At 40.7% G+C, this 13,332-nt stretch overlaps 2 protein-coding genes across 3 annotated transcripts in view; both read left to right on the forward strand.

Annotated features, from left to right (window-relative positions):
• Window positions 1-1,525, forward strand: part of LOC119916008 (SH3 and multiple ankyrin repeat domains protein 1-like) — a 29,296-nt gene extending 27,771 nt beyond the window's left edge. The window contains exons 26-27 of the mRNA XM_038735835.1: window positions 61-957; window positions 1,247-1,525. Of these exons, the coding sequence (XP_038591763.1) occupies window positions 61-957; window positions 1,247-1,298 (949 nt within the window). The 3' untranslated portion in view covers window positions 1,299-1,525. The remainder of the gene's footprint in view (window positions 1-60; window positions 958-1,246) is intronic.
• Window positions 1,526-6,444: 4,919 nt separating this feature from the next.
• On the forward strand, window positions 6,445-12,803 carry LOC119916011 (protein kinase C and casein kinase substrate in neurons 2 protein-like). Of its 2 annotated transcripts, XM_038735844.1 has the most exons (11): window positions 6,445-6,674; window positions 6,798-7,039; window positions 8,146-8,216; window positions 8,383-8,539; window positions 8,778-9,013; window positions 9,634-9,789; window positions 10,206-10,381; window positions 10,497-10,617; window positions 11,206-11,273; window positions 11,405-11,484; window positions 12,238-12,803. In XM_038735844.1, the coding sequence occupies exons 3-11, from the start codon at window positions 8,160-8,162 to the stop codon at window positions 12,348-12,350; spliced, it is 1,164 nt and encodes a 387-aa protein (XP_038591772.1). In that variant the 5' UTR covers window positions 6,445-6,674; window positions 6,798-7,039; window positions 8,146-8,159; the 3' UTR covers window positions 12,351-12,803. The 2 variants fall into 2 exon arrangements, with proteins under 2 accessions (XP_038591772.1, XP_038591771.1); XM_038735843.1 differs by lacking the exon at window positions 6,798-7,039.
• The last annotated feature ends 529 nt before the right edge of the window (window positions 12,804-13,332 follow it).

Consider the following 13,332-nt stretch of genomic DNA (forward strand, 5'->3'; position numbering starts at 1 on the left):
TTTTAAGTGAAGCTTGTTCTTAGAAATAAAGTTCACAGGTTCATTTTGTGTGTCTCTCAGGTATTCGGCGGATTACACTGATGCATTTCACAGCCCCCCTACTGGCCGCTCCACCTCGCCATTACCCACGTCCTCCCCGCAACATCGTCAGATCCTGACACCAAATCTGTCTGCCACCCCTTCTGTCTCCCCTTCACCTCAAGTCCCGATTCAGCGCAACTGGACCCGCTCCCCGTCTCCACAGATACCTTCCTCCCCAGTTCATTCACACCCTCCACATTCCCCAACCTACTGTCCATACCCAACGTCACCGAAGCATCGGTCCAAGATACGCAGGCAGACTTTTGATTTTCAGTGCAGTCCCACTAAGGAGATGCGGTCTTCAGTCTCGAGGCGCCGGGCTCCCAGCCCTCTTATCTATAACACTGAACAGCCAAACCCCACCCCTCCCAGACCTTCCTCTCTACCCATCCTTCCCAGTACACCTGTCTACAACAACCCCTTTGACTTCTCCGGATCCTTCACTCCTCCTTCGCCTGGCCTCCCTCTAGGAGATGCCTATACAGTTTCAACTCCTCCGCTGTTCTCTCCATCTGGTGGTCCAAGTCCAAACCCCCTACTTGTCTCCCGCTCTCTCTCCCCCACCCATTTTATCTCTGGCGCCTCATCCCCCATGCACTTGCCCCCCAGTCCGTCCTGCCTCAACTATCCCCACCTCACCCCTCCTCCGCCAGCCAAACCCTTCGCTGTCAAGCCCCTGCCCTACTGGACCAAGTATGACGTGGCTGACTGGCTCGCTTACCTAAACCTAGGTGAACACAGAGAGCGTTTTATAGACAATGAGATAGATGGATCACATCTGCCTTCGCTCACAAAGGATGACTTCTTGGACCTGGGAGTGACACGTGTGGGACACCGAATGAACATCGAGAGGGCGCTGAAGAAACTCACTGACAGGTGAGGGAGGACTAATAGACTCTGGAACACCTAGAGGCAACGGGGTCAAAAGATCAAAAAGAAAGCACCGGATGGTAAAGGAAAGTCAAAGTGTCTCATTCCTTCCTTGCAAGTTAGCTGGACCATCCCCTTTTTGTTCATTAGATGCATATAATTTGATAAGTTATCGCATCTTCCTTCCATCCCTTCCTATTTATTAACCTGTTTTATCAACCGTATTTAGTTTGCTCCGTCTTTATTTCATTTCCACCCATTCTTATTTTTTCATTTGCCCTCCTTCTCTCCCCAGGCGGCTCTCCTCTCCTTTGCATGTCACTACTTCTCCCCGAGACACAGACTGAGAGAGTGAAGGGGTGATTCAAAGAAAAAAGAAAGAAAGAGAGAAACAAATTGAAAAAGATGAACAATAACAGAAGATGTGCAAGTGGAGAACAGTGGACATCAACAGGTTTTGTTGAACTAAAACTGGGGGCTGGAGTTGCGGGGGAAAGTGTTTACTTGCAAATTTGCTACACATGTAGAGAATACTGTTATGAAATTTGTGAAATGACGACGGGTCATGAAAGAGTATAAAGAAATTACCAATATCATATGAAAATGACGCTCTTCAACTGAAGATAACTTTAAAACTTTTGATGGACAGGCATTTAATTAACACACCATTTTGTGCTGTAAAAGACAAACACACACAGACAGATGGATTCTCACACCATCTGCTGCTTAGCAGCACTGAGAAAACTTCATTCCGAGTTCAAAGTAAAGTTGAAAAGTTACTGCTTAAAGGGTAAACCCCAATAAAATGTTACTGATTGTGGCTGAGCCAGAAACTCTGGAGAAAGCAAAAAGAGTCACACCCTAACATCCCTTTTGTAGCTTTAAGCAGATCAGAGTATCAAATGGCTGTGAATAGTAGAGCCAAAGTCAGAATAAAGAAAGGGTTTTTATTTGTAAATGATGATAGAAGAAAATGGGAGACAACAATAGTATTCTTTTTTTTATATATTTGCCATATTCCCCCAAAGGATTCCCCAATAAGCTTTGTATGTATGTACTTTGCGAGCACTAAATATATCTTACATGTTAAACTGGAGTCACTATTAGTAGAACCATTTGTTTTGTACTAAGTGCTGATCGCAATCATTCATTTGAAACTGGTCAGGGTATTTATAATTGTTGAATTCAAGTTGTGCATAATGAGGACATACAAATATTGAGAAAATATTGTTGTGAAATTACCTTTTATTATTTTCCTGGTTATTCTATAGAAAGGAGAGGAAATACTGGAGGGTTATTGAAAAGGGTTTGCGTGTCATTTCCAACTGCAAATGATCTTTTCTTTATTGGTGTTTATGGCCATAGCACAGGTCAAGGGATGGATCCATCCTCTTTGTTGCCATAATGTTGACCGCTCTCTCTCTCACAGCAGGTGCAGTGATCAAAAAGGGCTTTTTACTGCTTCTCTGTCTGCCTGACTTCCTCAACCTTCAGCCTCTGCGAGTCTGTGTGTCTGAATTTGTGCGTGAGTGTTCGTCAGCCTGCATTGATGGCCAAATGTTTTTCCTGACTTACACCATAATCTTTCTAATGCCTTTTCCAAAACATATTTATAATGGTTATAAAACATTGTTTTTTTCCTCACTAGCTGACAATCCCAATGTACCCTGTTCCACATATCAACCCTCGAAAAGAAATTCTGATAAACTTAAAGTAAATACTGTTACATATATAGGTGAACATGAACAGCCTGGATTTTTTAAACATGCCAGTTTAGCCATTCCCTGCAGTGAATTTAACTGTAAGGCAAAAACACATCATTTATAGATCTATATGTAATGATGATGTTGTCAATGATAACATAAAAAAATAGTATAATAGAGATAATAATATTAAGTATGTAAACATTTTTAAGAATCTCCGTCTTCCAAATAGTGTGGACAAATCTTTTGCTTTGTTTTTTTTACGTTTAATTTTGGTTTGGTTTTTTGTAAATGCTTTCTATACTGCTGGCCCTGTGGTGACCCCAGTGAAGCTGACACACATTAGTTAATGCGTATTCTCTCTATGTGAGTTTAAATTATGACTCTGTATCTCATCTCTATCTCATGATGACTATTCTGAGAAGTGAAAGGACTGAGCAGTAGTGTAGAAAGCATTACATACTATGATTTAAAAGAGTATTTTAGGTCTAGTGAAATGCATAATGAATACACTACATACAGTATGAGCATAAGTATGCAGAGATAAAAGGTATATATAAAGATATATATATATATATATATATATATATATAAAGTTTTGCTTTAAATAAAATACAATATATACTGATAAACAATATGATAGAGGTACAACAAAGGTGTTGAAATAAATAAATAAACTACGGCCCTGTCGTGATTCTCATTTCTGTTTGGATTCCCTCCTTTGACAGTTTCACATAATGATCCAATTTAAAGTGCCGTGTTTGAATTGAGTCATTTGGCAGCAGCTCTTCTCAGCCCTGCGGTGGTTGAACACAACGTTGTTTTCGGGTCCAGGATTATTTTCCCATCAGGCTCAGTGAGTTAATAGGACAAAAGAGTAGAGCTCACAGGGAGGGAGAAGATGAGATGGCTTAATTCAAAGCAAGCAGTGGCTGCATTGATGCAGCAAACCAAAAGATGCCTGTAAGGCATGAAAAACAATGCAAAACAACTTGGAAGAAGTAGAATGTGAGATTGTTAGCTATCATGGTGGCCAGTTCAAGGTTCATGGTAGAAAATTGTAAATATAATGCTGTTGTTTTTAAAAGTTTGTACCAGCACTCCATAGAGTCCCTTCTTTGTATTTCTCTGGTTGGAGTCTGCTCTTAGTTAGCAAAATTACAGAGGTCCAGGCTTGTTATTTTCTGTTGGGATGAAGCCTCAATCTGGCCTTTTTTCCTCACAGTGTGAAAGAAGGTTTGATGGTGCCGGAGAGCGAATACAAAATTTCCCATAGGCGCTGGCTGCAAAGGCCATTGGCCAACGTTTGTTCACTCATTCATTCAGGTTTCCTCTTTAATTTGTCACCCATTTGTATTTTCAATAGTGGCGGATTAAACTGATTGTGGAAATCAATGTTACATTTGAAATTTTAAAATGTCTGAGTATCACAATCTAAATTCTAAATATCTCTATTGTACTGGGTTGAGTGAGAAATCTCACAGACTGTCTCAAAGCCGGGTACATGAAGCAGAAACCATCTGCATGACTACATACCACTAGTGTGTGGTAAGTGAGAAAATACATATTTTTGTAATACAAATCTCTGCTGGGAAATATTTTAACCCCCAAATACATGTCACTTCACTTTAGTTTTGTCATTTAGAAGAGAGACATTAAATAACTCATGATGTAACTACAAACTGTCATGGAAGACATACAGTTACTTACGGTATTTCCCTTGTGGTCTTCGATGTTAAAACAGTAAAGTCTAAGTGACATCATAGTACAAACAAACCAATACCTAAATTATAGTCAATAAAATCACGATTTTGTTTTTCAAAAGTTAAGATGATAACTTCTAAGTTTCCTTATTCTTAAAGGTGCAATATGTAGTTTTCAGCGGCCATTAGTGGTTTGGCTTTTAAATTGCAACTTTGTGTGTGTTTGTACATGTGCTCGAACTCACGAGCGAGAAGCAGAAATACAGACATGCTGGAAACTTGGTCAAACTCCCACTGCAACGTTACAGTAATATTTTTATTAGCTTGCGGTTGAGCTAATACTGCTCATTACATGATAACGTTACATTGACTGCATTTAGCCAACATCATACATCGGTGGTAAGCTCGTCTGCTGCTTTTTTTAAAACTAACATTATTTGTGTATCTTTCACCAGAGACTCAGCAATGTGAGCACACCTAAATGTATTGGATGATAACGGAACTGTTAGTGAGTGGGACTGAATATTGTAAATGAGATTGCTGCCACACTTTATAACAGTTAGACCACAGTAAGTAACATTACTCTAGTGAATGGGTCTTCCACTGTGTTGTTGTCCTGCACTGTTATGTTGCAGTATTTTATTAGTATTGCAATATTGTGATTAACTGAGTATCAGTAAAATAACAATAAATCAAAATTGAACATGAAAGAAGGAAACTGCGGCAGATCCATGCTAATGTAACATTAGCTGACATTGCATGACTATACACTAGTATAAACAGATCGCTCCACATTTGCTTTGTACCATTACATTATTTCTTGTAAGCTCAACAACACTAAAACCGGGGCTACACAGGATAGTAATATGTGTCACATTAGCTTATGAAGTAATGTGGCAAGCCATGCAACTGTAGTATGCAACTGTAGCATTTTGCACCGGATAACGTTAGTATCTGTTCAGCGTTAGCCGGAAAGCTAAAGTTATCTAACTTGAGCCAACTAAAGCTCAAAATCACAATATGTTTCACATGTTGTCCAATAGGATGAAAGCCAACTCAGTGTCGGTTTTGTCGATTACAAAACAAAGCAGGTCTTTCCGTGACTCATACCTTTCTGATGTTGACTGCGTTTTCACCCAAAGTCGATCCCATTCTCATTTGACCTGATGGGCCTCAGCACATAAAACTTTGTTGCTGGTTTTTATCCTTACGTGGAGTTTGTGTTGGAGTTTGTGTTGTGCTGGGGTCCGGTCGTTTTATTGTCTTAGCAGACTCCATTACATTAGCTGCAGTGTTGTTGCTGTTTGCGCAGTACAGATTCAACAGGCGAGAAGCTCTTGAGCGCACATGCAGTCACAGCCAATGGGTTTCCCAGAAAATTCAATCCGGAGTCTTCACGTAGGATTAGGCATAAAGTTACTTGCTGTCAGAGGTAACAGAAAAATCCAGCAAGTGGACCGTTTCTTTTATGTGAGGTTACAATCACTTCACACACAGGCAATAAAAAGTGATTCAGTTCATTAAAAACACTACATGTAGGCCCTTTAAACATGTAAATCAACTAATTCCAATGTCTGGCATCATGACACATACCTAAATTTATACTAAGCCGCTGTAACCACAATTGGCAATCAATGTCTCTTGTATGGTGGGAGGTGAAAGTGGTCCTTGAGATTGTGGTTAAGCTGTTAAAAATGAGTGGATGTTTGAAAATTTATCACAGAAAGACCAAGAAATATAAACCAGATAGAGGCAGCAGCAAGTGAACTGTAACTCTAGGACGACAACGGTGTTCTCCTTAAAATTTGGTTAATATCCAGTAAAGTAAAGCCCAGAATGAGTAAACAGTGTGTGGGTGAATATTCTGTACTCTCTTTGACATGCTCTCTTTCTAGGCCTGACCACAGACAGAATAGCAGGTCCCCTCCCCTCCAAACCCCCCACCTGCTGTCACACACACTCACTAATAAGCTCACATGACTCTGAGCCACACTGACACGAATCTGTGACCAGCGAATGGTCAAAATGAAGGTCCGGCATCTCATTAGCACCATATTGAGAGAGACAGAGGGAGGGACAGGCAGGGAGAGAGAAGGGGGGGACTCTTCCAGCTGTTTTTCTAATAGCAGAGTGGAGAGAAAGTGAGAGAGCAATAGTCAGAGAAGAGCTAAACAGCCTGATAGGGAGGAAGCAAGGGATTTAAAGAGGCAAAAGATGGAGTTAAAGTAAGGAACAGCAGAGAAAAGGGAAGAGGAGTTGATCCTGGAATGACTGTGAACTAGAATATCACAGCTGACGGGGGAGGACAGCAGCAAAGGTAAGTTTCTTCCTCCCTCTTTTTTTGCCCTGAAGCCAATTAGCGGCGGAGTGATTACCACACCAAATGCTCTGATTTGTTTAATTTTTTCCTTCTTTTTTCTGCTTGCCTGCATTGTCTCAGTTTCCCACGCCCACTTTGAGATCAACAAATTGTGTGTATGTGTGTGTGTAACTTTAAGTGCTGAGGGAAAATTGGGTCAGAGAGAGAGACAGGGGAGAGGGAGCGAAGCATGTGGTAGAGGAGGAGAGGCACACTGGGAGAGGGGGGAGACGGACAGAGAAATGGAGAGAAATCCTCAGCAGGCCCTTCAACTACAGTAACAAGTGGTCACTTGAGTAATCACTGGTGATTCAGAAAGAAATGTAAGTGATGGCTTCTCCCAGGCATGACTGCTCTGTTGCCACTTTTTGCTCCTTACTGGCTTGTGGGTGGAGTTTTTATTTTAGCATTAAAATACTTTGATAGGAATGCCTCTGTGTGGTAAAATGAGAGGATGAGCTGTTGAGTCTCGTTTTTGAGCTCCTCCCCTCCTCTGCATGTACAAAAACAGAATCAGACAATGTCAAAAAATTAAATCAAGTGAAGGAAGAGATTTAATAACATGATAATATATAATAATTATATAAAGTATGAACACCAGCTACCAGAGGTAAAGAAATCCTAGACAAGCCTGACTCTCTGTCATGCTCAGTCTTGTGATGAGGTGTGGTTAGTCACTTTCATATTACTCAGCCAGCAGTGTGTCAACATGTTACCCAGATAGATCTAGACCCGAATGTAACTGCATGTTTGTGCACGCATCTCCGGTCTTTTGTTCTGCCATCTACCTCCTAAAATATCCGCCACTTGTGCTTTGCTTTACATGCCGTGCAAAAATGTCTGCTAGTTACAGTTTGTTCCTTTTAAATCCTGCATTCCTTTTTGCCAAATCAGAAACCAGCCCCTGTTGCGCTCTTGTGGTCATGATCTCTGAATCGCATGGCAAGAGGAGTCAGAGTGGGAGACAGTTGGTTGTAATGGTCCTTGTATTAGTCAGAGCAAAGGGAAAGATGACCTTTCCCTGCTGTTTATTTTGGGAAGGCAACAGGAAGAATGCCGGAGCAGCTGTTCTATTCCTGCTGGCAGATCCCACCCCTGTGAATTCCAGTCTGCCACTGTAACGACACTCCCGTTACTCACGCAGGGGGTTTGGATATATCCAAGCACTGTACAATGTAAATAACACTTCATCAGTATCGTCTAAGTTGCTATGGCAATAAGCTCAGCAACCATACAGTGGGAACGGCTCTTCTTATGAGGGAGGCAGCCTGCTGTATCTGCACATAAACACCACATAGACTTCCAACTGTGTTGCATGATAATCAGTGTCAATAGTCTGCCAATAAAAGCACTCTCTTGTTATGTGTTGTAACCAGTCAAGCAACTCTTTCATGTAACACAAACGGCTATCTCCTGTTTTCTGAGACAGACACATCCCCAATAATGGCAAGCCTTCCCAAAGAGCCGCCCGAGGATGCCAAGAAACACAGCTTCTGGGTGGTGAGCATTATATTTATCATTGAATTGAAGAAAACTACATACCTCACAAGGAATAGCTAGTTAATCCAAAACAGTGCTCATGTGTGTTTATGAATGTAAAACTCATACTTGTGTGTGGTTGAGTTCTGCAGGCCTGTTATTCTTACACCATCTTTCCTCCCCTCAGCCGGGGAATTATGTGCGTACAGTGCACCGAACTGAACAGTCCTTCCAGGCCTGCAACGACATTGTGGCCTGCTTCATGGAGAGAGCAAAGGTAGAAAAACAGTACGCCCAGCAGCTCAGCCAGTGGAGCAGCAAGTGGAAGTCCATAGTGGATTCTCGTAAGTATGAACAGCCGCATGAAGGGGAGCCTAATAACAGAGAGCACGCATTCCCAGGCCTTTCTGATTACGTCAGCTCTCATCAAGTTATGATTACTGTTTGATTCTTATTAAATGGCTGCTTCTGTGTTTGTTTGAATCTTTACAGAGGACAAATGGACGTTATTAATTCTGTATTGGTTCCATGACTCACCTCTATGCTCTCCGTCATTCCTTTGCCTTTTTGCTCCTTCCCCAGGGCCGCTTTATGGCTCCCTCATGAGGGCATGGCAATGTTTCTTCACCTCCACTGAGCGCTTGTCCACCCTCCACTCCTCCATCTCCCAGTCACTCATGGCAGAGGAAGGGGACCGGGTGAAGACCTGGCAGAAAGAGACCTTTCCAAAGAAAATCTTCTGTGGGTTCAGGGAGAGCTACGACAACAACAAAAGTTTTTCACGTGCGCAGAAACCCTGGTCGAAAAAGCTGATCAAGGTCCAGTACATTCACCTCTGAGTGTGTCTATACATGCTTGTAATGGTGGTCATATGTAGCAATGGTAGTTTGACACAAAATCTTTACTGAAGGTCTACTTGCTAGCTTTGTTCCGCAGCTTTCAGCAGCAAGGCATGGTCTTCATTAGGAAATGTAGTTTCCAATCTACTGATAAATACTGTGAGATCCCACTGAAAGCTCAAACTGTCAAACTAGTCTTTAGTTATGTGTACATTTTTCTACAATACAAGACTCTACATACAAGAAGAGATCACAACATTTTTTGTACGATTTCAACATAATGATAGCTCATAGCTAAATAAACCTCAATATGTTAATTATTGAGCTTTAGAGGTGCTGGTAAGCCACTTTTTTACCTTTGGACAGAGCCAGGCTAGCTGTTTCCCCCTATCTCCAGTCTTTGTGCTAAGCTAAGCCCATCTCCTGGCCATAGCTTCATATATATATATATGAATAAGAGAGTGGGATTGATCTTCTCATCTAACTCTCAGCAAGAAAGCTAATGAGAATTTTTTTTTTAAATGTCAATATTTTCCTTTAAGTAAATATTATGTGTGTGTGTGTGTGTGTGTGTGTGTGTGTGTGTGTGTATTCAACAGCTGGAGAAGGCCCGGGTTGCGTATCACAAGTCCTGTCAGAGGGAGCAAACAGCCCTTGACAAAGAGAAACAGGCAAACGAGAACTCTGAGATGAGTCCAGAGAAAAAGCAGAAAATCACAGATGCCAGAGAGAAGGCCACAGAGGAGAAAGAGAAGGTGAGAACAGATGTTAACACACTGCACCACTTTACTCCAAGTGAAGTCATGCATGCTGAATAAGGGCTTCATTCACTGCACATTTAAATTCACAATTCCTGATTCACGACATGCCACAGAGTTAAACATGTTGCATTCCACAAAAGATTTGTTGGCCTGCAGCATGCTGTGATATTTATCCAGTTGAGAAACAAGAGCCCCAGCCTTAAATTTTTGTTCCAAACACTTCCCTTGTATGGAGATGTGTTATTATGAGACTGCTCAGTGTTTATGGAGCCCAGAATGAGAACAGTAAAAGAGCACCAGATGATTTATAAATTGTAGATCCTCCTCCTTTAAAGAAACACAATAGATGTTCTTCCTGAGGAAATGTGTGGCAACTTCATCATAAAACTTTTTCTGTGAGCTGCCTGCAGAGTAGAGAGAGCTACGAGAAAGTGCTGGAGGATGTGACGTCCTACACGCCTCGCTACATGGAGGAGATGGAAGCCATTTTTGAACAGTCGCAGGAGGAGGAGAGGAAGAGGATCAGCTTTCTGAAGCAGGCCTTCCTCTCCATCCACAGACATCTTGACATCACTAATAATGAGAGGTGAACAGCCATCAGATGACTGGGTGTGAGAATAGTGTGTGTGACTCTTGGGTTGATGCAGAGCAAGTGTGTATTTATTGTGTCACAACAAACCAGCTCTGTGTCCTCGTGTCAGTGTGAAGGCTGTGTACAGTGAGCTCCACCACACTCTGATGTCCATCAGTGAGCAAGATGACGTCAAATGGTGGAAGAACAACCACGGTCCTGGCATGCCCACTGACTGGCCAAAGATTGAGGTATGTTAAATAAATAGAGGGGGAAAAATACATTTAATATTTTATTTAACCTTTATTCAACTAGGTTTGTCCCCCAGAGATCATAGATCTCTTTTACAAGGGAGACCTGGTCAAGAATAGCAGCAACACAAAATTTCAACAATAAAGTAACAAAAAATCACTGAGGCCTACAGGTGAAATTTAAATAAAAATGATCAGATAAAAAATTTGCAGACAACCTGGACACAATAGACGTCATCATAGTTTACATGCACTTGCAAGACTCTCAAATTACAACAATAGAATGATACGTCAATACATAATTTGTCTTTTTTGGAGTGGGTGTTTCTTAAATGAGAGACATTAGTGAACTAAAGGTGGCAATTCCTCTGAAATTAATTGTGTTGTACATGTGTGATTTTTTTTTTCTTGTTCTTACCCTAGACAAAGAAATGCATAGTCTCACACAACAAGATATCTGTTGTTTTCACCACATAGTAACATTTATACAGTGTTTTTTGCAGGACCCTGCAATGTATTTATTGAAGCTGATTCACTTGATCAAAGTGTCGATACATTTGAAATCCAAACTGTTGTCTCATCCACCAGGAATGGGTCCCACCAGTAAAAAAGCTAAATAGAAAGAAGAGAGACCAGAAAAGGAAAGAGGGCAAGCCGTAAGTTATCCAGACTACTGCTTTCAATATATGGCAACAATGTTTTTTTAATAACCAAAAAATTTACAATATACATTTTATTCCAAGTTGTGTTTTTTGACTGTTTAAACATCCCTGTCTTCTCCCGTTAGTGTGATGATTGGGGGTGTGAAGGTACGAGCTCTGTACGACTACGTGGGAGAGGAGGGTGACGAGCTGTGCTTTAAAGCAGGTGACACAGAAAGTGTGATGTGACAACACGTATTTAGAAAGTAGTGTTATTCTCAATATTAAAGCTATAGGCAAAATTACAACCACTGAATCAGTGGGAAGACACTATTGCATCCATCCCTCTACAATGACAGAAGACATGCATTACAGGATTTCTGGGTATTGAAGTTCAAATATATGTTTTATTGCTACCTCTTTATCAAGTAATAGTGTAGCTTTGGCCATCCATTCACCTCATCATCTATATTGGCTCTAGAATCGGAGTTCATCATGACAATCCCTTTATCTTTCGCAATTATTAATGTTTTATCATGCCGTACGGTAGTGTTGTAGTTTTATCCAGTGTCGAGTTGTTTTGCGTATACAGTGGCGAACAGACAGCACAATTCAACAGACCTCAACTTTCCGTTGTTAGTTTTGTTGCTATAATCTCTTTCACATCCTGCAAAGACAAAAAGCTATACTCAAAATTAGCTTGAGGAGAGATATTTTGAAAGAGCATTTATCCCTTTCGTTCTGTATGATAAAGCGTTGAAATCTAAACAGGTACTTGAACATGAAATTAAAACATAAAAGTACTACTTACTAGTTTTGTAGCCAGATGACGCACTTCTGGGCAACTGTCATGAGACATATAACGTATTCTTTATTAAAACAGGGTTTTTAATATGTTGAATCAAAGAAGCAAGATGTTGTATTTTCACAGACTTGTATTTTCTGTGATTATGACACATTTCATTTCTTTTAATCCCAGGTGAAGTATTCCTGAAGGTCGAGGAGGAGGACGACCAGGGTTGGTGTCGAGGAGTCCTGAGTGGAGGAAAGGAGGGCTTCTACCCAGCAAATTATGTTGAACTTGTCGAGTGATGTCACAGTGTCTAATATAATAACAGTTATTATGATATATGTTGTCACACCAATTTTGAGTTAATGTCAGATATAATGTAAAATTTGTTAATGCCTTAATATTCTAACCTACTTTGAGTACCTCTGCAATAAGAATGAACTTATCGAAGACTAGAGTGTACTGTTTGTGCAGGAGCTCAATGTGTACGTGTGAGTGTGTATGTGTTTGCATGCAAGTGTGCATGATGAAACAAAAGCTAAGGAGAGAGGATATTTACTTACTGCCATTATGTCTGAGTCATTAAGTCACTGTAACAAAAGATAGCTGATAATGAAACGTGGGGTTTACCCAGACACAGGTTTACTATGATGTGTACACACAAGGTTAATGTTTACTTAATAAGTATTATATTGAAGTTACTTTGACTGAGGGAGTGGGTTTTCAAAATAAAAGTGTAATTGTTTTGCCTTTAATCTGTCTCATTTTAATCTACTGCCTCTTTTTTTTGCCATTCTCGCAGTGTGGGTGTATGGATGGTAGTGTTGGTCAGTTGGTACTTTGATCCAGACTGAAATATCTAAACAGACATTCACAAACCCCATCCTGATGGCTTTGCTGATCCCAAGACTTCTCTTCTATCACCACTTTGAGCTTGACATTTTTGCTTTTTATTGGTGAAATGTCTCTACAACTATTGGATAGACTGCCACATATTTTTGGTAAAGATATCCCTGGTGCCCTGAGGATGAACTGACTTTTCCTCTAGCACCACCATGAGGTAAACCTTTGTGGTTTTGAATGAAATGTCTCCTAAGTATTGAATGTATTGCTGTGAAACACGGTACATATATATGTTCCCAATAAGATTAATTTAAATCACTTCGTTGATCACTTTTCATCTAGCACCATCAGCAGGTCAAATGTATGTGTCTACTGGTTTATGATCGAGCTAATGACACTACATCAGCCTCAGCTGTAGCCAATATACAGCTGTGCCAAAGT

Source organism: Micropterus salmoides, unplaced genomic scaffold (assembly GCF_014851395.1).
Source record: "Micropterus salmoides isolate LMB-PRFRI ecotype aquatic unplaced genomic scaffold, ASM1485139v1 Ms_hic_scaffold_21, whole genome shotgun sequence".
Lineage (NCBI taxonomy): Eukaryota > Metazoa > Chordata > Actinopteri > Centrarchiformes > Centrarchidae > Micropterus > Micropterus salmoides.